Source organism: Lactuca virosa, chromosome 4 (assembly GCF_052849685.1).
Source record: "Lactuca virosa cultivar CGN04683 chromosome 4, Lactuca_virosa_CGN04683_v6, whole genome shotgun sequence".
Taxonomy (NCBI): domain Eukaryota; kingdom Viridiplantae; phylum Streptophyta; class Magnoliopsida; order Asterales; family Asteraceae; genus Lactuca; species Lactuca virosa.
Genome location: NC_136429.1, coordinates 4,167,604 through 4,191,743, shown reverse-complemented (window position 1 = coordinate 4,191,743; position 24,140 = coordinate 4,167,604). Strand labels below are relative to the sequence as shown.

The 24,140-nt window shown below is 33.2% G+C and overlaps 1 protein-coding gene and 1 long non-coding RNA gene across 2 annotated transcripts; both read left to right on the top strand.

Annotated features, from left to right (window-relative positions):
- The first annotated feature begins 403 nt into the window (after positions 1-403).
- On the top strand, positions 404-17,028 carry LOC145169193 (agamous-like MADS-box protein AGL27). Its single transcript, XM_079087766.1, has 7 exons — positions 404-776; positions 15,626-15,713; positions 15,796-15,857; positions 16,002-16,095; positions 16,310-16,351; positions 16,495-16,536; positions 16,709-17,028. Exons 1-7 carry the CDS (start codon positions 586-588, stop codon positions 16,856-16,858), a joined length of 669 nt encoding a protein of 222 aa, XP_078943892.1. The 5' UTR covers positions 404-585; the 3' UTR covers positions 16,859-17,028.
- Positions 17,029-21,688: 4,660 nt separating this feature from the next.
- LOC145169196 (uncharacterized) lies at positions 21,689-23,617 on the top strand. Its single transcript, XR_013742354.1, has 3 exons — positions 21,689-22,151; positions 22,519-23,241; positions 23,356-23,617. It is a non-coding gene; the product is annotated as an uncharacterized LOC145169196 (long non-coding RNA).
- The last annotated feature ends 523 nt before the right edge of the window (positions 23,618-24,140 follow it).

The window sequence follows — 24,140 nt, the reverse complement described above, 5'->3', positions numbered from 1 at the left end:
TTTTCCAATGAAAACTGAAAACGAAAAACAAAAACTGAAAAGGGAAAACGAAAAACGAAAAATGAAAACTGTTTTTCCGTAACTACACGCAACCTTAGTATTTTCAGTTCTGCCGTTCAAAAAAAAAGCCTTAGTATTTTCAGATATTTAAAATCTGCATCCGAAAATTCAAAAAGGAATTTGAATATCAATATCCACTGTCCGAAATTTTGAATACCTATTTATGTTTATTTAAATTATTATTAGCATTATCTTAAAATTATTGTCCAAAATAACATTATGCAAATATACATTGTTGTCATATGTAATTTGATTTATTATTTAATTTTATGATTTATTTAAATCTTACTAATCATATAAATAGTAAAATTTTATATAGAAGGATAAGACTAATAAGTACTGCCGTCAAATCCGAGATGTCCCGAACGTACGACCAGTCTACAAGAACGGGGGGATATGCGGCTTTCAACGACGAGGTGCCCTTCTTTAAAGTAAATAAAAGAAAGGAATCGAAGAATTGAAGTGGCCATATCGGAACTGAAAAAATTAGGTTTGGAGCTAGAGCGTAGAGGGGTACGAATCACGATGGGGCGGAGAAAGTTGGAGATGAAGCGAATCGAAGACAAGAATAGCAGACAAGTAACGTTTTCAAAGCGGAGATCAGGGTTGAACAAGAAAGCACGGCAGCTTTCCATTCTCTGCGATGTCGACGTCGCCGTCGTCGTCTTCTCCTCCAGTGGCAAGCTCTATGAACACTGCAGCGGCGGTACAAACAGGTCAGCCATCGTTTTGTATTATATTCAAATATGATATGTATTTGTCGTTACCCTTTAATTTAGTTTGTGCTCTATACTGCTTCATGTACGAAACAATAAGCTTTAGTAAGATAACTGCGCTGCAATCGATCGGAGTGAAGATTTCTAGGGCATAATTATATATTCAATTATGTAGCAGAGATATACTAATTGATGGCCTCATAATTTATCCTGTCTTATGTAAAATCTCAAATATGTGAAGAGTTTGGATAATTGAGATCTATCTCTAGTCGGTTTCAGTCATGATGCTTTTTTGCATCGGACATGTGGACTGAAATCGTCAGTGGTAAAGTTGACTTGATATAGCGGCGATCGATATTTGCATACAGTTTTGGAATTTCTTCTGTTTTGAAACCAAGCTATGGATTATTTTTTCATATGTTCACTTGATAGTTATTGCACCTGTTCAATATGTGCACAAGTAATTATTTCCTGGTTCATTGTTTAGGAATGTTTTTTGTTAGAAGTATTAATTAATAGAACATATTTATGAATTAGTTTAATATATATGAACTTTGATAAAGGTTTTCTTTATCATGCAAGTTAACACGACTTGGTGTTCTGGGATGTAAAATTATTGATAAAAAGAATTATAACTACTAGTTAAATGAGACCTGGAAGGCTGGAAGTGGGATTATGTTTTTGCCCTAGCATAAGTTTGATACAAACTTACAATATTCATTATAACCTTAATTTATGTTTGTTTTATTTTTTCTTTTTTATTTTATTTTAACGTCAAATCTAACCTACTCCTACTAAACTATTCATAATACCACCTATGTCCCAGACGGGACTTAAACCCTCAACTTCAAGGAGGAAGGACAACACATGATATCGCTAAGCTAGAAGTCATTTAATGCATAAGGTTCTACTAGGCAAAGTTGAACTAGAAAATATTGTTATTGTCATAGGATTAGATTGGAAGACATAGTTATCCATCCTAGTTATGAGATATTCATTCTTGTAATTTCTTTTGTTTCTAGAAAATTTTAATCTATAATTATTTAAGTATTCTATTTTGTAAATTTCTATTGCTTAATATTATACAAGTGGTATGAGCATTAGATATATCAAATTTAATTATTATAAGTAAGTAGTTGCTAATTGTACACTAACTGATTATGTATGATTAATTTATAATCTGTTCAAATATTAATACCTAGCCATGTAGGTTACGGTTCATTGCTTTCTAATACTTTATGTGACAACCCAACTATTAAAATTATGAAAATGACCATTTTTTTCTTTATCTTAACTCTTTCATCTTCATGCTTAACGAGCATATAATTAAACCCTAATCAAATTCATTTTTTCTCCTAGAGATCCCTAACCAAGTTCAATTATCCCATAAGTCAAACCTAAAATTAGAACAAAACGAAATCAACGTCGAAACTTTAATACCAAAAACAAAATCAAAATTATTTCATGATACTCTTTTCGGAAGTCTTCGAAAATTTCCGATTTTTTTCAATCTATTTAAGGAAGTATACGTTTGTTCTATACCTTGTATATTTTTTAATATAACTATGCAATTATAAAATTATTTTGACATGGTTTCGGACGTACGCATGAACGTTTTCAAATTTATCAAAACAAACGAGTGATTTCCAAATTTATCAACTGAGAGATTATCAAATGATATGTAGAGCATTCCATTTTGTATGTATGAGTAGTCACATCTTTACGGAAGACGATTATAGGTAGGATGAGACGATCTCTTACTGAAAGACAATACCTTTTAACTCTTGTTGTTGGTGGAAGTCCGTTGCTTTATTTATCTTGTTTTGACGATCTCTTACTGAAAGACAATACCTTTTAACATAGTCCTCGTCAAAATTGTAAATGGTAAACAAGTGTGCTTTCGGTTTCTACCATATCACCTTATATTGAATATTCAAATGTCATCAATATCATTGATAATGAATAATTATGTTCTATATCAAAATCATAAAATGCGAAAAGTATGTTGTTATCCATATTGAGAAAGTCAGTCAACATCATCAACCAATTAATCTTAAGTAGGTCACAACCAAAATGTGGACTATGTAATGTAAATCATCACCACAAACACTTCCTTTAAATCAAGAAGCTTAACGAACTTGTACTGATGAACCTATGCTAAAATATAACTAACCTCGAATCGTATGCTCAAAATTACTTAACATTTATTCTACCTTATGTTTTGAAAATGTTCATTTTAATTTTGTTCGTGTCTTCTAGTCTTGCTTACCATTGTAGATTCGTTTTTCTTCACTTAAAGGCCATATACAAACCCGTCCTTAACCCTCTCGAAGGTTGATAGTTAGTACGATAGTTTGTTTTAGTGGTAATCTGTGCGGCTTTTGGAATAGTGAAACAAAATCAACTAGTAGATCGTTGAGTTGGTTTTGTTGTGAGGGTTTCAGAGCAAAATAGGACTAGTATGCTTAGAGATGGAAACGGGGTCGGGGAAACTGGGACCCCAATCCCCATCCCCATCCTCGAATCATCATTCTAATCCTCATCCCCATTGGGGAATATAAATGAATCCCCGTCCCCAACCCAATGCGGACCGGGGATCCCCAACGGAGAATCAAGGATTTTTTTTTTCTATTTTAATATGAAAATTTTATGTAAAGAAAAACTATAAATTTCAATTTTAGCAACATAAGTTTAAAGACTATTACAAAACAAAAAAATATCATAGATTGCATAAAACCTATAAACAAATTTGCTACCAAATTTAAATACATACATGGAAAATCAAGCGGAAAAAAGTTATCAGAGTGATATTTGAGGTAACAATAGATAAACCAAGGAGAAAAAGTTAAAACACGAGGTTAATTAGATAAACGAAGAAGAAAAAGTATAATTTCAACTATGTAATTACTAATGAGTGGGTTACTTCAATCAAATTTTAGGTATTGTAAATTTTACTATAAATATATGATTTGTATATATATATATATATATATATATATATATATATATATATATATTACTAATGAGTGGGTTACTCTGTTCGTCTATGTTGCCTAAGCATATACCCAAGGGCTTAATAGTGTTGCTCTCTAGATAGAGGGCATTGGCTACTTTTCTTGAGAGGAAATTGTATGTAGCATCACTGTCTACAAGATTAAGGTTGGGAACCGTTTAATTTCCTAGTTAGCTTGAGGTGTTTTAGACTATCATGAGAATTTCGTGAAACCCCACTAAATTCTAGGGCTTGACATTTGCCATCGCCCTTTGCAATTTCTTGGGATTCAACACAAAATACTTCTCCTTCCTAGTTTATTTCTTTACCGTCTACCATACTTGAAATGTAGCCATCGACATTGATGATCTTCCGTTTTGTGAGATGACAATTGATGGAATTTGTCGGTTTGGTGGATTGTGTCGGGCTATTATAGTGAATATCTAATTGGGCCAGTAATGGGTTATTAGAGTATGAGATTCGATGTATATAGACCGGATATGATTCAAGATTTTTCATTTTGGTTATTTCCCTTCCACTCGATGAATGAAATTACTCGACCCAAAATTTGAAATTGGATGTCCCTTATGATCTGATTTTCTCTCGGCTGAGGTTGCATAGTCCATAGTTTTGTCAAAGGAATATAGGGTCAATGCTTCAACCAAATTTTGTACCTTAGTTTTTAATCCCTTCAATGATTTGGGATTAATGCAAAGAGTGCTTCAAATTCCTTTATGTATTCTTTAATATCACATTCATGGAATATGGAGCCTAATGCGTCATTAGCGTTCTTGAACTTTGTCATATTATGATATGATTTCTCCCCCGTTAAGGTTGCATAGTTGTGTAAATGACGCGTTAGGCTCCTTATTCCATGGTTGGATGAGTTTCTCGTACCTTAGTTTTTAATCCCTTCAATGACGTGTTAGGCTCCATATTCCATGAAAAGTAGACAACATTTGCAATAATGTCTTTTAGCATTACGAAACTTGGTCCCACCAAAAATATTTTGGACATTAGGTCTACAAAGGGGGTTACAGCTAATATCAACAATCATAGTGAATCATATTACATTTACAAATGTCTAAGTATAAAATACGTAATTGTCTAATTAAGCTTCACTCTTTCAAACTTCCAAAGGTCCATCTTCAACTGAGCATCAAAAAGTCCACCTCTTAGGAATACATTTTTCAAATCTTAAGTACTTGAAGACGGAATACATGGCGATTTAAAAACAACTACATGGGTTTTACACACATGTATCTTCATCAAAACATAATGAGAAATCTTACTTTTAATAATAAAATGAAAATATTGACTTGCTATCCAGTGAAATGTCTAATGCAATGCATGACCACAAGCCAATTGCAATATTGGGTAATTAATATCTGAACGCCGCCAGGCCTTCCCGACTTCATTAGTTTTATTTATTTCCACTCGGTTATGTACCAACTCTTATTCAACTCGGCTATGTATAGATTCTATTTTTATACATAAAGTCTAATCACAATTTTGATACTTTATGTCTACTCATCACTAATAAAAAGATGAGATCAATCTATCATTGATATCATATTATAGACATATACCTCATGAAGGGTGGTACAACCCCGGTAGAATCTTCAAGGTCCCTTCTTGGAAAATCATATGTCTACACCAAAATATCAAGCTAAATGCAATCTATTGTATGCATAAGCACATCTGTTCTTTTATGTAAATTTCAATCACACAACATGTGATGCCATGAATAAAGTTATTATCATAAGAGTTTTCATAACATAAGAAACATTCATAAAATCTCAATCTAATAATGGAAGACATGATCTACAAATAACATAAGAATAATCTAAAACATATTCAAACTTCTACCTATAATAGTCAAGTGTAGCAACAAATTATACTTTCATCAAACACAATTCAAGAGTATCAAAATATTTTCTTTTTATATGCTACTATTCAAGAGTATCAAAATACTTTTCTTATATCAAATATCATTGAAGATTATCAAAATACTTTACTTTTTTCAACTAGTTATTCAAGAGTATCACAATACTTTCTTTTTTATCAAATAATATCTAAAAGTATCAACTATCAAAATACTTCATTCTATACTAAAACTATTCAAGAGTATTAAAATACTTTATTTATACCAAAAATATTTCAAAAGTATCAAACATACTTTTCTTTTATCAAATACTATTCAAAAGTATTAAAATATATTACTTTTCTCAAATACTTTATAAAGCAATTTATGACAATTACTTCTACTTATGTCACATATCCCAAAAGAAAAAAATCCACATGTACTCACCTTTTGTAGTTAGTCTCAACTAACTACTACTATTTCCCTTGTCCTTGCCTTGTGCCTTTGTTCCAACCTTCCTTTGATCTTATTCGATAGATGTAATATACTTGTTTAGCAATTCACAAGATTGTTCCAACAATACTATATCGTTATTCTCATACTTTCCCATTATTGTCCCTCACTTCCATAACATCGTTTTGCAATGTTATAATTGCACATTCTAAGTGCTAATGTGATTTACACATTAAATTTAACTCATAATAAGCTAACTCTAATAACAATCATTCAATCCATAATTCAAGTTTAACTTCCATTTATCAATGACCATTTCCTAAATTATTATATTGAATACCAAATACAATTTGTTACATGTTTAGAACAGTGTATTACATGTTTATTTTACCTAATGCATCGCTATTTATATCCATTCCAACATTCCAAACAATTGTCCAAAACTATGGTTAATGTTATAATTCTCCTTTCATCAATTTTCATGATACAATCTCCATTCTTGATGATTTAATGGTTCTTGACCAAGTGTTATAAATCACTAATTTAAGCTTGAATAATATGTTATTGTTACAACCAAACATGTTAATGAAGAGTTTAAGATCATTTACATTTGAACTTTTTATGAAAAAGCTTGACTTTGTTTCCATTCTTCTAACCTCCTTTTTTGCCTCAAAGCAAAAATCTAAAATTACAACTTTGGTCAAACATACAAGTCTTAGAAAGTTCTAGTGAAAATGGGGTGTAATGAGCTATAATCTTAGAGTCAAAGATTATGGTCGGTTCACAGAGCAAACTGAGTAGGTCTAAGGATAAATGGACATGAACCAAACTAAGCTATTGGCAAAACCTGATTAGTAACTCGGACCGAGGAAAAAACAATCCCATCTTCTTTTGTCCATAACTCCAAATAAGTTGATTCTTTTTGCTACTTCTTCCTATTTGTCTTAGTTACACATTAGAATCAAGAAACAACTAATAGGGAGTACTGAAGATTGAAATTTACTATCAAAATCCAAGGGGTATACTATACAAACCGAATACATCTATGAGATTTTTGATTTTTGATTTCTTCATACTTTCCAAGTCTTATCTAATGCTTGTGTAATGTTTCTTGATAGTTTCCATGTATTACTTCCAAGTCCCAACCATAATTCTATCATATGCTCATTTATTCCACAATTTCACACCATACTTAATTACTTTGTATCTTTTTCCAAATATAGCAACCTACTTTGCTATTTTTTCATATTCATGTCCGAGCACTAAACGTTTTGCACCATTTTACATCTTGCACCATTTTACCTCCAATATATCATAACATGTCTAAATATAATATCTACAATAATATAATACATAGGACATGTTTGGCACCATTTCTAATATATTGTCCCATTTTACATTATTTTACTGGATTCTTGCATATAACTGTTGTGTTCCTATCTTTTTAGGACTTCAAGCTTCTAATATGATTGTTATACTTAAAGGTAGGTTAATGATGAGACCTTGATAGGACCTCACTCAAATAAAACAATAAGAATAAGAACAAGAAGTTAGTAATAATTTCTGAAAGATGATATTAATGATTCTTCCACATTTGAGATGTGGAAAACTCTCCAAGGGTCGGAGACCTTTTACAAAATCCTTCACACCTATAACAAGGGAATAAACTAGCTATAAATACTCTCAAAGTTTGGACCACTAGGGTAGACATCACAACAAGACCACAAAAGTTGTCCCCCAATCAAAATTGGCCAACCTGTAGAGACAGTGGGAGTGACATAATTATTTAGAATACTAAAGCATAATGGACAATCTCCGGCCCATTCCACGGAGCTAATTGGTTGTTGTCACAGGTCCCATGGTGGGACCTACTTTAGGATCTCCCATTCTTCTATAACCTTGAGTTAACGGGGGGTTTATCAATACCATCTGCCCAAACTTTCATATTGTCCTCAAGGTGAAAATCGAGGTATTGCTCCATTATTTTGGAAAAGTCTTCCCAAGTTGCCTCCACCTCGAACAATCCTTCCCATTGGATTAGAACTTCAAGCTCATTTGTATTGTTGCCTTTCCTGTTTCGTATTCCTTTGAGGATCTTAGGCTTCACCGTTAACTAAAATTCAACATCCATGTGCACTAGGTGCATTGGTATTTGTGTTATCATTTCAGGAACTCCAAAAGCAGGGTGAAGCTGTGATACATGAAAGGTAGGATGAATCCTTGCTGATGGTGGCAACATCAGTTTGTAGGCAACTTTTGCGATCTTCTTAATCTTAAATGGTTCATAATACCTTGAAGTGAGCTTTTCATAATGCCTTCTAGCTAAGCTTTACTGTCTATAAGGTTTTAGTTTCAAATAAACTAAATCCCCCTCCTGATAATTCTTTTCAGTCCTCTTTTGATCGGCCTGGAATTTCATTTTTGATGGGCTCTTAAGAGGTTCATCTTGAGATCATCAAGAATTGCGTCCATGTCTTCTAACATTCTATCAGTGGAATCGACTATAGTAGACTGCCCTTCGTAGCGGATGATCGGGAGAGGATCTCACCCATATAAAGCCTTGAACATGGTGCATTTGGTTGCTGAATGGTATGATGAATCGTATCAAAATTTTGCCCACGATAACCATCTGGCCCAACACCTCAGTTTTTCTGAACACAAACATCTTAGATATGTTTTCGAGCACTTGTTTACCACCTCTGACCATCTGTTTGTGGGTGGTAGGCGGTGCTCCGTTTGAGATCCACCCCGTGAAGTCGAAAGATTTCTTGCCAGAATTGACTCACAAAAATCCTATCCCTGTCACTGATTATAGATATGGGTAGACCATGCAACCGGATGACCTCCTTTATAAACTTGTCAGCTATGGTTGCTGCAGAAAAAGGATGTCGAAGTGGGATAAAGTTGCCATATTTACTCAGCCTATCCACCACCACCCACATGGTATCCACAACCCTTGGATCTCGGAAGGCCTTCAATGAAGTCCATCGTGACTTCATCCCAAGTTTTCATTGGGAGGGGAATGGGTTGAAGAAGACCAACAGGTGAAGTTATTAGGGTTTTGTTTTTCTGGAAGACTTCACATTTTTTAATATACTCTATTATTGTAGTTCTCATTCCGGACCAGAATACCTCCGCATTGGCTAATCATGATATTCTTTAATGATCTCGGGAAGAAGATGAGATTTAGGTGGTATCACTAGTCTTCCTTTAAAGAGTAAATTCCCTTGGAACACAGATAATCCCTTACGCAATTGTGGGTCTTCAATCAAGTATGCCTTCATTTTGGTTAGAAGGTCATCTCTTGCTATCTCTTCTTTAGGTTTGTCCCAATTTTTCCAGAACCACAAGCTTAAAGAATTGCAGCTTGTGACAGGATCTTTTCTCGAGATGGCATCCGCTACACGATTGCTTGCTTCAGGACGATAAATAATGTCAAACGTGAATCCCATTAATTTGGTCACCCACCTTTGATACTCACTCCTGATGACCCGCTGCTTGAGGATGTACTTGAGACTCAATTCATCGGTTTGCACCGTGAATCTTCTCCCTAAAAGATATGTCCTCCATTTAAGCACAACTTTAATGATCTCCATCAACTGTTTTTCATAAATTGATTTCATTCTAGCCTGTTCCAAGGCTACTGATGTAATATTTTATTAGGTGGTTTTTATATGTCAAAGCTTCCCCGAGACCGCATCCGTTTCCACCACAAAAGTCTTCTTAAAATCCGACATGGTTAAAACAGGTACATTTATCATAGCAGTTTTGAGGCGTTAAAATGCTTGTCCGTCAAGGGTGTAGCAATTCCTGCATAGCCCTTCATAAACTTACGATAGTAACTCGTGAGGCCTAAAAAACGCATCAATTCCTTTATGTTCTTTAGATTCGGCCACCTACCATTGCCCTTACTTTGGACCCCTCGGCTGATACTCCAAGAGTTGAGATTTCATGTTCCAGGTATGACACTTTGGGTTGTCCCCATTCTCATTTTTTGAGATTAAGAAGTAAGATGTTTTCTTAGAGGATTTCTAAGGTTTTTATGAGGTGGGACTCGTGTAGCTCCTTACTAGTACTATATATGAGAATGTCATCGAAAAACACGAGTATGATTTTTCGAAGATAAGTGTGGAAAACACCGTTCATCAAAAGAGTGGAATGTAAATGAGGCATTCGTGAGCCCGAAGGGCACGACTTTGAACTCGTAATGACCATAGTGAGTTCTAAAGGCAGTTGTACGGATGTCTTGCACCCGAGCTCGGATTTGATGGTAACACGATCTAAGATCCAACTTGTTATAAATCACCGACCCATGTAGCTCGTCAAGTAATTCATCAATGACTAGAATACGAAACTTGTCGGGAATCGTCGCCCTGTAATCAACATATAACCACCATGATGTCTTTCTTTTTCACTAAAATGACTAGGATAGAGTAGGGCTGTTACTCAGTTGAATGATTTTTGCAGTTAGCATGTCTTTGATCATTTTATCGATCTCTCCTTTTTGGAAGTGGGGTATCTATATGATTGCACACTGATGGGAGGTGTTCCTTCGTTCAAAATGATCTGATGCGATCATTAGATCATTGTGGGAACTTCAAAAATACCCTTGAATATATCCAAGACCTGTTTTATGAATGTGGGAACTTCTCTTGGAGATGCAAGAGTTTTTCCCAAAGTTGGTTCTTCGTGTAATTTCACCCGTTGATCTCCCATATTGAACTCAATTGTTTGATTCATCCAATTGGTTTAAGTGGTTCCAAGAGTTTGTAACCATTTCATTCCCAATATGACATCAGTACTGCCTAGTCTTAAAGGTAAGGATTCTTTTGTGATATCAATCCCTTGGAGTTGTAATAAGATCCCCTAACATACTCTTATTCCGGCTTCATCATCACTGGTTCCCATTTTGACCCCGTAAGGTTCGGTATCACTGATTGGGATTCCCAAAGTTTGAACTACTCGAGAGGCAATGAAATTATGTGTTTCACATGGATCAATAAGGGTCAACACCTGATTATTTTCGATTCTCCCAGTTAGCTTCATCGTTTTTGGAGAAGTAAGACCTGCCACTAAATTGAGGGACACTTCCACAGGATCGACAACCTCTGTGGTTTCGATTTGGGCTTCCAGTTCTTCGTTATTGTCAGTGCTACTATCTCCGTCGAGCAAGATGACATTGATTTGTGTTTTGCACTTATGGTTGATGTGTCGTTTCTCATCGCACTTGTATTAGAGGCCCTTGGTTCTCTTCTCATTGATCTGTGATTCCGTTAAGTATCAGAAGGGATTAGATTTTCTTCCTATTCCGATGGTGTTAGAAGAATGATACATTCCACCGCTAGGTTGTGTCACAGCTTGATATGTCTGTCGGGTGCCCAAGGATCCAAAACCAAAGCTTCTAATGGACTTGTTCTTTTCCTCGATTTTTTGGGCTAAGTTCATAGCTTGGCCCAAATCTGTTGGAGTCCACATTCGTATTCCATCCCTTATGTTGGGCTTGAGTCCTATGATGAACGTCGCCATGGTTACTGGTTCAGAAACGTCATCTAAACACGCCGACAATTCAATGAATTGACGAATATAGTCACTCGTCGTCCTAGTTTGCTCAAGCGAAACCCATTGTTCATATAGGTTCCTCCATGAATAGACCAAAAATTGTGGAGAAAAAGAGATTTCATACCTTTTCTGCTTGTTGGACCATCGGAACCATGATAGGGCGTCTCTGCTAAGGCTGAAAATGGAGGCCTCCACTTGTTCCTCGTTGATGAGTTAATAGATTGCAAAGTATCTCTCAGCTTGCACGATCCACCCATCGGGGTTTGTACCATCAAATAGAGACATATCGACCTTATGATGTTTGTAATCAAATCTCCCCCTCCATATGTATGTTCCATCAAAGGAACCAAAAACCAACCCAGAACCTCCACCCCCAGACCCTGTTGGACCTCCCTCGAATCTAGGGTTCTTCATTTAGGGGTTTGAGTTAGGTGTTACCAAACCAGAGTTGTTGACCTCAGAGCTTTTACCCTTATCCGTCTTCCCTAGTATTAGATCCATCTTTCTCAACATCTTATTTTGGATGACCCTGGCATCTTCAATGGTTCTTGAGGTCTTTTTTTCTGCCATGCATGTGTTCTTCCCAACACTAGCCATGCTCTGATACCAATTGATGAGACCTTGATAGGACCTCACCTAAGATACAACAATAAGAATAAGAACAAGAAGTTACTGACAATTTCTAAAAGATGATATTAATGATTCTTCCACATTGGAGAGGTGGAAAACTCTCCAAGGGTCATAGACCTTTTACAAAATTCTTCACACCTATAATAAGGGAATAAAATAGCTATAAATACTCTCAAAGTTTGGACTACCAGGTAGACATTACAACAAGACCACAAAAGTTGTCCCCCAATCAAAATTTGCCAACCTATAGAGATAGTGGGCGTGACATAATTATTTAGGATACTAAAGCATAACGAACGATTTCCAGCCCATTCCAGGGAACTAATTGGTTGTTGTCACATGCCCCATGGTGGAACCTGCTTTCGGACCTCTCATTCTTCTATAAACTTGAGTTGGTGGGGGTTTATCAGTTAATTAAGTCTTATATCTCTTACCTTATTCTTTATACTATAATTATGTAAATTTCTCATTTTTGTCCCATTTTTGGACATAACTAGAGTGCATCCAATCATGCAATTTGACCTAAATATTCAATCCATCCTTTCCTTTCCACTATTTTCATCATGACGTACATCATAACAAATTGTAAGCATTGAAGAAAGTAATATCAATAGAAATTCTGATGGTTAGTAATGACAGATATGACTTTATTGTTGTGAGAGGAAGAATGGGAGATGTTAAGCTTAGTGAGGGCATGAGATGTGTAAAAGCATTTGAAGTGATCTCACTAACCATGAATGGGTCGACTAGACTAAAAAAGAGGCTACCAGAAGAGATGATGTTTTGACGAATGTTCTCCGACGAAAATCCTATGTATATGCTAATTACACATAGTACCCTAGCTATAAATGCCAAGTTAATTCCTATAAATAATGGATTTACAGGAACTAAGAATATTCTTTAATTAAGACACAATTATCTACAATATATATGACTATTATCTAAGCTTCATATGTACCATTGTCATCTAAGCCTCCATTGATTTTTAAACCCTCTTTGTATCTTTGAGAAACTGCAAGGTAATTTTTTGGAACGTCTTAAAAAACGTGATCTTTTCCATTTGTTTTATGCTTTTTTTTCAAGTCCAGCTACAAGTTTTATCCTTGCAAAGTGCGCTTTTGTTGAGTGTGACATTTTTGCTTCTAAGGAACCTTCTACTTTGTATATCCAAAAAGCAATAGCTCACCTCATATGAACCATAACCAGTTGATACACATTTATTGGCTTTTTACCTCAAGCTTGACATTATGTCAAACAAAACAACCAAGAAAGACTTATCGTCCTACCATTGTCATTCTACCTCTGGAATCTTGAACCCTATTAGCTCTAAAGGTCCCCAAATAATCAAGTAAGATGTTTGTAATATGTTAGGCAACCCTGAATGAAGCATGATACTCTTTGCCTTTCAACTTAGTTTCACGTTTATTCTTTCAACAACTCTATTATGTTGAGGAGTTTTTTGGACTATCGTCAACATCCCGATCCCATTCCCAACAAATTTTTTGATGATGTATTCGCCTTCATTATCAAAGTACACACTTTAATTATATTTGTCTCGTTCTCAACAACTCGCTTCCACCTCTTAATGGTAGTGAAGACATCATATTTATCTTGTTGAAAATAAACCTATACCATTATGTGATGGAATCAACTGTGAAAGTAACATAGTACTGCGATCTTCCTATTGATGAAACTATTGTAGATACATCAACATGAACCAACTCCTATCTACTAGCCTATGGTGATGTCCCCATCTTCGCATAAATAGTATTTTTCTATTTGCCGAGTACACATGGCTCACAGAAACCAACATACACATTCATTAAAATCATTGGTTCAACAAATTAGATGCAACCACATCCTCAATAGTTTGATTTTCTCCATTTATATGTACTTCAACATTATACAAAGATGTATGTTTATAGCCGAAAGCAACACCTGAGTTTCCATTTGTCAACAACCACCGGAGATGCAAAAGGAAACGACTTCATTAATAAAAGGGAACAATGAAAAACCTAAAAAGGTAATTAAATGAAAACTCCAAAACTGTAGTTCCTTAAATGAAACCACACATAGAGATTGATACACTTTATATGTGACATTGTTCCATCTCAGTCTCTCATTATTCAGTATATTGGAACAAGTGATGTTAGAATGTAAGTTGGTTGTTAGTATGAAATGGTAATGGTATCGTACTTGTCATCAATTTTATGCTAAGTGTGGGGATTTTGGTTCATAGAATGTTGTGGAAGAAGGAATGAGAGATGTCAATGGTATTGGAATATGAAGGACTTGTAACTTGTCACGTGTGAATTTGGTTGACAAGAAACGGAATTTGACAACCAGAAACAAAGAGATGTAAAATTCCAATTCCAACGTAACGTGCAAATTAGTGTCATTCTCTTTGGTCTAATAACCTTTATATTCTCTTTTAGTTCATTGTAGTTGAAGACATGAAATACAAGATGAATTTTTCCTAGTTATTTTCTCTATATTGTTATTATATTTGTTGTTTGTACATTATTAACATTACCTACTGGGGAATAAATTCGATATGAGCACCTGCACCAAAGTTTGGTTTTTCTTTCATCATCAAGGGTGGCTGTTCATCCTTTATCCTTTATACTTTTAGGAATCAAGAACAGATATTGCTCAAGTAATGTTGTGGGCTTTATAGTTGTTGGGCCACACTTTGGTTTTGGGCTAACTTTTGTTACCCCACCAATGTCATTATGGTTGCAATCTAATTACTGGCTATGGTTCAGTCTTTAGTCTTTAGTGTGGGGCTTATCCTTCCTTGGCACCAGAAAAGCTGAATAATACAGCTGTTTATATATTTTTAGGGCTAATTAATTTGCAGAAAAACCTGACCAACTTTGAAAACAAAAAATGTAAGTACCAATTACCAAACTTCCAGTTCACTGTACTTTGGTTGACTCATGATCTGCTCCATCAGCAGAAGAAATCTGTTGTTCCACTTCCCACATCATATTATGTTTCTTTAGGCCTTTGGTTCCATTTGTAATGCAATGATCCATTCTGATTGATATTCCAGAAATCCGGATGAGATATATAATGGGCCTACCAGTCTCCTTATTATCTGCATAGCCAAAGAACACTATACATTCTTGTTATCATTAGTCAATATATACCTTGATGTGGCAATAACTTGTCACCAAAATAAAAATAAAAACTGGAAGTTTACCTTAAATAGAACAATTTTGGAACACAGCCAAAGTTGGTTACCTTTCTATATATGCAATTTTTGTTTTTTTTTTTTTTTTTTTTAATATGGCAACTAATCAATGGACTTAAAATGGTTGATTAATTATCTGACTAGCTATTGTTTAGTGTGGAGGTTATGGTTTCCAGGTATCATAAAAGCTGCCTTGAGGCAGAAGAGAGAAGCACCCAAGAAGGGGCTTCCCAAGATAATATGGTAAGTAAGTAAGTAATTTGTGATCTATCATTTCAATTTTGTATTCAATCTTGATCATAACACTAAATTTTCCATTACACAGGAAATTACCAACACCTGTACAAGATTCCAAACATGCAATGAGCTTCTAAAGTCAGTAAGAAGGTATACATATCATGTTTGCACTACACTAGCTATATATATATATATATATATATATATATATATATATATATATATATATATATATATATATATTATGTGTATGAGTATCTATTATATATGGAGGTTAATCCCAGAGGTTGACAGGGTTGATGAAGAGGGAGATAAGGTATCTGTGAGTGAGATGACAGAGTTAGAGGAGGAACTTAGTGCTGCTCTTATGCATACACGTTCTAGAAAGGTGTCATCTTAATTTCTCATCTGGCTCCCAGTTTATTCAATCCATCTGGATCTCCTGAATTTGTCTTGTAATTACTAATTAGTTTTTTGTTTTTTATTATTTTGTGGTATATATAATATTGGAAAGTTAATGAAAACAGAATTAATGGATGTTTCTTGTATATATATCTTATTCATTGAGGATTGACAATAATCTTTGTTTACACTTTGCACAGACACAGGTAATGATGGAGCGCATATCAAGCTTTCATGAACAGGTATGCATATGGAAATTGTTGATTGTTTTTAATTAAGGTCGGTTTTTCTTTTTTATGACCTTCATGACTCCTTTTTTTGTATCAAATAAAATAAAAATACGATTAAATACATGTCTTATGAAGCAAGCTTTGACAAAATGCAGGAAAGGAAATTAAGCGAGGAAAAGAAAGAACTGAAGCAGCAGGTACGTACGTAAATATCTTATTAACATGAAAATTGCAAAGATTTTCCTCAGTTGTTTATATGTCTAAAAGAAAAGAGCATATATAGTTTCCATGAAAACATGTCTAGTTTTCATTGGAGATTATGTTATGTGAATAAAAAAAAACAAGTGATGAAATGTTGTTGACTTACAGTTGCAGGTGGCAAACCAGACAGATGATGTTGAGGATGGTGGTGGAGGAGGTGGTCTCGGGGAGACTGCAGCTAACGGTAACCAATATTGTTGCCACCAGACCACAGATCCACTCCAACAACTTCCAACACTCCCTCTCTTCAAGGATTAACAATTACTTCCTACAAATCAATATAAATATCTTTGGAATTAATTAATTAATTAATGGGAAATATAAATATCTTTATATCGATTCATCACCAGATCAGACACTTGTGTAGGCTGTTGTTGAAGCACTTTTTTTTCAGCAATTAATAAAGTTTATCTTTAACTGTCGACGAATTGAATGAAGCTCCTAAAGTTGGCGTGCGTCTTTTAGAAAGAAAGCTACTACTGCCTACGTACATATGCCCGGCAACAGAGCTTAATTAACCATGAAGAAACCTCACTCTACTCTTTTCAGTATTATTATTATTATTATTATTATTATTATTATTATTTGTATTTGGTGAGTGGTCACCCATACCCATTATAGAAAGTTGTATTGGAGAATGGGTATTTGCCTAATCGAGAACATCTAAACTTATCATAGCAATCCTATTTTGAATAATGTAGAGATTTTTACAAGTCACGGATATCCACCTAGTCTATAATATAAATGTCTAAATAATAATAAATAATAATAATAATACTAGGTGTAAGAGCTATGTATTACATGGTTAATATTAGAATCAGATTTGTGTCAATATTTTAATTGTCATCGTACAATGAGTGAGATGGCAAACGAGCAACAAGTTGTGCCGCTAAGCCTTTTTGAATGGTAAAGCTAATTCTTTTAAAGACTACATCCGAAGATCTAAGGGATATATTTAAGAACTAAATATAAATGTCTAAATATTTAAGAACTTTGGATTTATAAGAAAATAAGAAAAATAATGAATTATTAAAATTGAATTTTCTTTTAAATTTAAATAAATAAACAAAATAAACTAATGAGTTTTAATTTTAGAATTTTGAAATAAAAAATTAAGTCCATTAATGAAATTAATATTCATTTATTATTACATTTATTGTAATTATTACATTAAAATATTATATGAAATTTATTAAAATAGAAAAACCCATAAAATGAAAAAAAAAATAATTCAAAATAACCACAAAATGACATTTGGCAAATTGAATGAGAGTGAAACACGTGACAAAAAAAACCTTTATTTATTAGAGTAAACTAGTTGTGACACCCGTATGTTATACGGGTTGGATAAAACAAAAAAATAAAAATAAATATGAAGGTTTAAACAAAAATTTATTTAAATTTAAAATTTAAAATTTAAAATTTGAATTTAAAAGGAAACATATTAAATACTATATGAGTTGTAATATTGTAATTTATTGGTTATTTCTAATTAAGATAATTATTAATTGAGGTGTAAATATGATGTTTAATTAAGAAAAGATAAAAAAAATGAGAAAATGACACATGGAAAAAACATTTATTCAAAAATACAAAAAAATAACATGTGTTCAAATTAATGAGAAAGTGACATGTTACAAAATTATTTTTATTTATTAGGGAGGATAATTGGTTCATGTGTCATTACCAAAGAATCATAGCCTAAGACCTAAGTTGACTAGGGGGCAAGCATTAATTTGTTTGGTGAGTGTCAAGTATTAGTTGGCCCATGTGTCGTTATGTAACTAAACAACTATATCATTAATTTTTTATTTTTCTGTTTGAAAGAAACGAAACGGTATAAGAAGTAAGAACTAAGAACTACTATTAAACTATTTTTTAATTATAAAGGATATCTAATATTTTGGGGATATTAACAAAAATATTAGAGTTGGCAATGGATCGATCTGGGTTGGGTTCGGGTTCAACCTATTTACTAATTAAGTTGAAGATTTCAATCCAACCCAACCTGCTTATTTAAATTGGTTGATATATTCAATCCAATCCAACCTTTCAGATGGGTTATCGCCGGGTTGATATGTTTATGTAGTTTCCAACCTAATCTATTAAATAAATAGGTTAAATTTGGGTTGATCAATTTAAAATAAAAATAAATAAATAAATAAACTAAGGATTACACCACTTAAATTAGTTATAGACTTAAATAAAATTTCAAAGTATGACAAAAGCACAATCTCAATTCACATATACAGATAAATTGTTCAAATAACATTAAATATATGTAATTTCTAAATGATTTTGGAGAGTGTCTAGTGTTGTTGGTGCCTAGAAAAAAGATAGGAATTAGGATTCCATTTTTTAAAAACATAAATAATAATACGAACATTGTAAATTATAAACTAATACTTAGATTAATAGATGGTAATATTTAAATAATTATAAATTAAATATAAATTATAGTTAAATGGGTTGGTGGGTTGAAAATGGATTGATAATTTTTACCCGGCCCAACATATTTAATTAAATGGGTTAGACGGGTTCACCCATTTAACTTAAATGGGTTGAAAATCTCAACCCAACCTGCTAACTTTGTGTTGCATTGAGGTTGGGTTGGTGAGTTTGATCGATTTTTGCCGGCTCAAAAAAATATCACAAATTGTGAGTTTATTTTACACGACCTAATTTCCGAATTGCCCATTCCTGAATTACCTAATTAGAAGGTATAAAAGCCTAAACTTTCTTTAAAGTAATGATTTTTTATTTCACTATCATCTAATCTATATCTAATCTATGACGAATAATGTAGGTATTTGACTTTATTTGCACAATAAAATGTTATATGTTTCAATATTTTTGTTTGACTTTATTTGTTGTAAAATTTCTTATTTAAATGATGAACATGTCCATTGAGGTATGATACATATTTAAAGGAATTGACTAAATTTCACTTAAATCTTGGAAAAAATGCTTTGAGAGATCAGCCATTTTTTTTTTTTTTGTCTTTTTCTCTTAAAACGAATTATAAAATATATAGTTTTTATTTTTATATTTATACTAATATTAAAATAAATATAACTATACTATAAATATTAACTAAAAGTACCCTATATTTTAATATAAATTTGTTTGAAGCCTTGTCACTACTGACATTACCCAACAATGCAGGTTCTTAATAATCACATCCGCACAATTATATGTTCAACAATCATAGCTTGAAATGTGGAGTATATATCACTATGGATCAACCATTAATTTGTCTAGTGTTTAACGGTAAGGATTAAAGGGATATTCTTAGGGCCGGTTCCTGAGAAAATTAAATATCTTCAAAGCCCGGGACGAGCTAGAAAAAAAAGTTATTATCGTTATTATAAGTTTTTACTTTTAATATACTATACTATATAATAAAAAATTGAGTCATATGTAGCTGCACACTTTACCCTCCCTCAACGCCTCCCATGGATATTCTAAAAACCAAGCACTAGGTATGAGTTTTTTAACAATAATGATAATATATTTCTAAGTTTTGAAAAATGACTATTTTGTCCGAAAAGTCATAGAATCTAATGAGACTTGACATAAAACTAATTCAGGATATGTATGATAAGAAGAAGGTACATTTTTGGTTGACATCGTACATCATAGAATGTACGATGTTCCGAAGTGAAATTCCAACACCAATATAGTCAACATAAACAAATATTTTATCATTTGTTCGATAAGCATAAAAAATGAACCTTCATAGTCCCCATCATTTGCAACAGGGTGAACCCCATCCAACATGGATTTATTTGGTTCATAGTAGTAAAGTTTCCTACATTCTTTTTGCATGAAATGTTCGAGTCAGGAAAAAATTCCGGTGTAGGTCATACCAGCAAAATCATGATCAATAATTGCACATCATTAGTATAAGAGATAAGAGAAGGGATGTCCAGAAATACCCCTTTGACAGTTGAGCTCCACCATCAAATATAAGCCATCATGATTTAGGAGTTCACTTCCTCTACTTCGATGATTCTTGAGTTCAAAAACCCTAGCTTTTTTCTTTGTTTCTTTGTTATTAAAATTATGGAACAATAGAGAAGAAGAATACCTACTTTATATAGTGTACCTCATTTATAATTATATGGAATTTCTTATGTGATAATACCTAAATAATTGTCTTATTAAATAAAAGTCAAGTAAGCCAGCATCGTTTCACCGTTAAATAGTGTAATTGACACATAAGTACAAACTTTAATGACCTATTGTGTGTTAGAGTTTAGGGATTTCAAATAACAATTTACTTGGAAGGGGGACACACGCATTCAATTTATGACACTGTTTTGATTACTATAACTATTTACTGTTTTCGGAACCTCCGACAACACCTCCATTCAACCATTTTCCGATATGATTTTGATTTTGGTTACATTTTTGTTTTTTTGGTTTGATTTAGTTTTGATTGTGATTACATGGGGTTTGTTTTTTTATTTTGGTTCAATTTTAATTTATTTTGTTGGAAGACATATGGTTATCAGAGGTAAATGGTTCCCGAGATGAACAATGGTGGTTGAATAGAGGTTGACAGAGGTGAAGGGGAAGGGAGGAGTGTGTGATGATAGGATCCATATATTTATTAATTTGTTTTTTAATTAATAAATAATATAAAACAGAAAAATAAAAGACAAAGGGTAACGTCGTCTTCAGATATGTATGCGACGAAAAATACAACAAAATCATACAAAAAAGATGGTCTAAATAAAAAAAGTAGTGATTAAACAGATAATTTTGGTCAAAACCACAAAGACAATTTCAGTAATTTATCCTATTAACGATAATAATCTTTAATAATAATCTACTAAGCACTTTTAAGTTTTAACACATTTAACATAAGCAATTTCAAACGCAATTAGCGTACTAGCTATGAAATAAAGTAAAGTAAAAAAAGCAAAAAATTAAAGCAATTATTAGCACTAGAAAGAATCATGTTGAGAAAATATATGACTCTATCACAATCACATTAAGTTGCTGTTATTAAAGAAAAAAGAAAAAAAGAAACTAAATACAAGCGCTTATGTAATTGTGTTACCCAATGGGAAGGAAGGAATAGACTAACATTGCCCAATGGGAATATAGTACAGCACTTTGCATTAATGTCGATACAGTGTCACCGCCAACTGGTTTGTCCATCAAAAACTTCATCCTGAAGCACTTGAATTGAAAATTGATTGCTCTATAAAGTATTCAACTATATTGTCCCATTTCCCAAACCCAAACCCAAACCCACTCTCCATAATTTTAACTCACACCATCCGGGTTTTGATGGGGGATCAAATTCGCAAATAAACCATCTGATAGTTAGTGGGAAAACTTCAAGATCTAGGAACCTATTCTTTTCTTTCATTGGATTATTATGTTGTCATAAATTTCCCATTATATTCTACAGATCTGATTTGCAGAAGGACTAAAAAAAGGGTGTGTGACATGTTGGGGCGAATTCATCTGGTTAGTTGCAAGGCCGTTCAGACCTCCAACCCCATCTGAATCTGAATCTCTACACCAATCTGCTGATGTAAGTCTAAATAAATATCTGCTTAGTTTTTCTTGCTTCAATTTAAATGGCAAGATATGTTCTAATTAAACTACCATAAACATAAAAAAATATGAAAGAAAAGTAAGATCTGACGTTTATGCTAACTTTTGATGATATATTTTGCAAACCAAGCTTCATCTTTTCATGTTAAGATAATAATTTATTTGATGGCCAAAAGTAAATAAGATTTAGTAAATTAGTTTTTAGCTTCAGATCTTCCCAAAAGATTTGGAGAAAGAAAGTCACAATTAGTATGTATTAGTTAATATAAGATTCTATTAAATAAGGCCAGACTCTTATGGGAATATCACTTGACATTTGATTTGTTATTTGTAAATTGTAACAGGAGGAGGTTATGGGAATATCATATGATGTCATCTTAACGACCTTGCAATTAACCGGGTGAATTAGCCCCAACATGTACCAGATCGACCTTATCAACAACAATCCAGTAATATCGTATCGTCTATCACCATTTTTTTATTTTCAGATTATGCACATGAATGTTTGTTTAGATTAACCGAGTGTCACAACCATCCACATAGGACCAGACACAACTTCCCGTGCAGAACCAGAGGACCTTTTTTTTTTTTTTTTTTTTTTTTTTGTGTGTGTTCATACTTGATAATATGTTGGTTGGCGAGTTTTTATGAGGCAGATTTCCCTAATCCAAAGAGAACACTTCTCAAAGTCAAAACCACCATGACATTCCAGATTCCACATATTTTGATATTTGATTCGATAATTGTTCTTTCCTTTTAAATCTCATATGAACTGAACAAGTAGCAGCAGACAAAAAAGATCACCTTTCTCAGCTCAGCTACCCGTGTTTGCACTTACTCTTCAACAAGCAAAGCCTGCATGTACAATTAAAGAGTTGGATTTTGCTGCTAATTCATCTATTATACTGGAGACCTGAGTGAACCAATTTACATCATCTTGCTGACCTTATTTATAGAAGCCCTTTACGTCTTCTAAACCATGTTCACTGCAGGAAAAATTCCAGTTGCAACCAAGAATTCAATGTAATGGTTGAGATGCATAATTACATACCACAATAACAATATAGGTACTTAGTTGCAAATGATTAAACAATTAGTATTTAAAAGTGTACATTTAGAGGATTCCTCAGAGAAGTTAGATTTTAGTATTTAACCCATTTGGTTTGATTTTTAAATTTCAGGTGTGGTAAATGGTAATAACTTTATTCCCTGAAGCATGCATGAGATACCTGGCTTAAGACCATTTCTCTAGTCTCTACCTATTATTAGTAAGTTCAACCAACCAGCCAACAATATTCATCATAGTTTGTAATAATAGAGCACACATACACTTACACTTGTAGATATTTAACTAGTCTGATTACTGTTTCTACCCAACATCAACATAGTAAATGTAGTACAAATTGGCCAACTAATTGATCTTCACATCTGGCATTTCCCTCACCATTAAACTTTTATTCTTCCCATTACTTATAGTAATTACCTTTGACATTGATTTTTATACAAACAAACAAACAAAGCCCCCTCCCCCATTTTACTTGTGGCTGTTTAAACTAAAATAGTAATGGGCTGGAAAACCAAACACCAGAAACCGAGCAGTTTTGAAAACAGATCATATGGCAACTGTAAGAAAAAAACAGACCAAAATTTTAGGTTGGTTCAGTTTTTTTATTTTAAACCAAAAAAAAAAAACCAAACCAATATCACCTCATTTTTATTAAAAATTGACCTAATATATTATTAACTTTTTTCACTTCATTGGGCCTGGATGGCTGGATCAAGTGTTTCTTTCAGCCCTTAAAGAAATTAAACATACATACTTAAGGCTTGAGCCATTAAACATACTTTGTGTCTTTCACTTCCCCTCCTTTTCTCTCCAAAAAAACTCTAACTATTAATACATTTAACAAGTAGTTTTTCTAACTCCATACTAACTTCATTCCACAAAATTTTTCTTATTATTAAA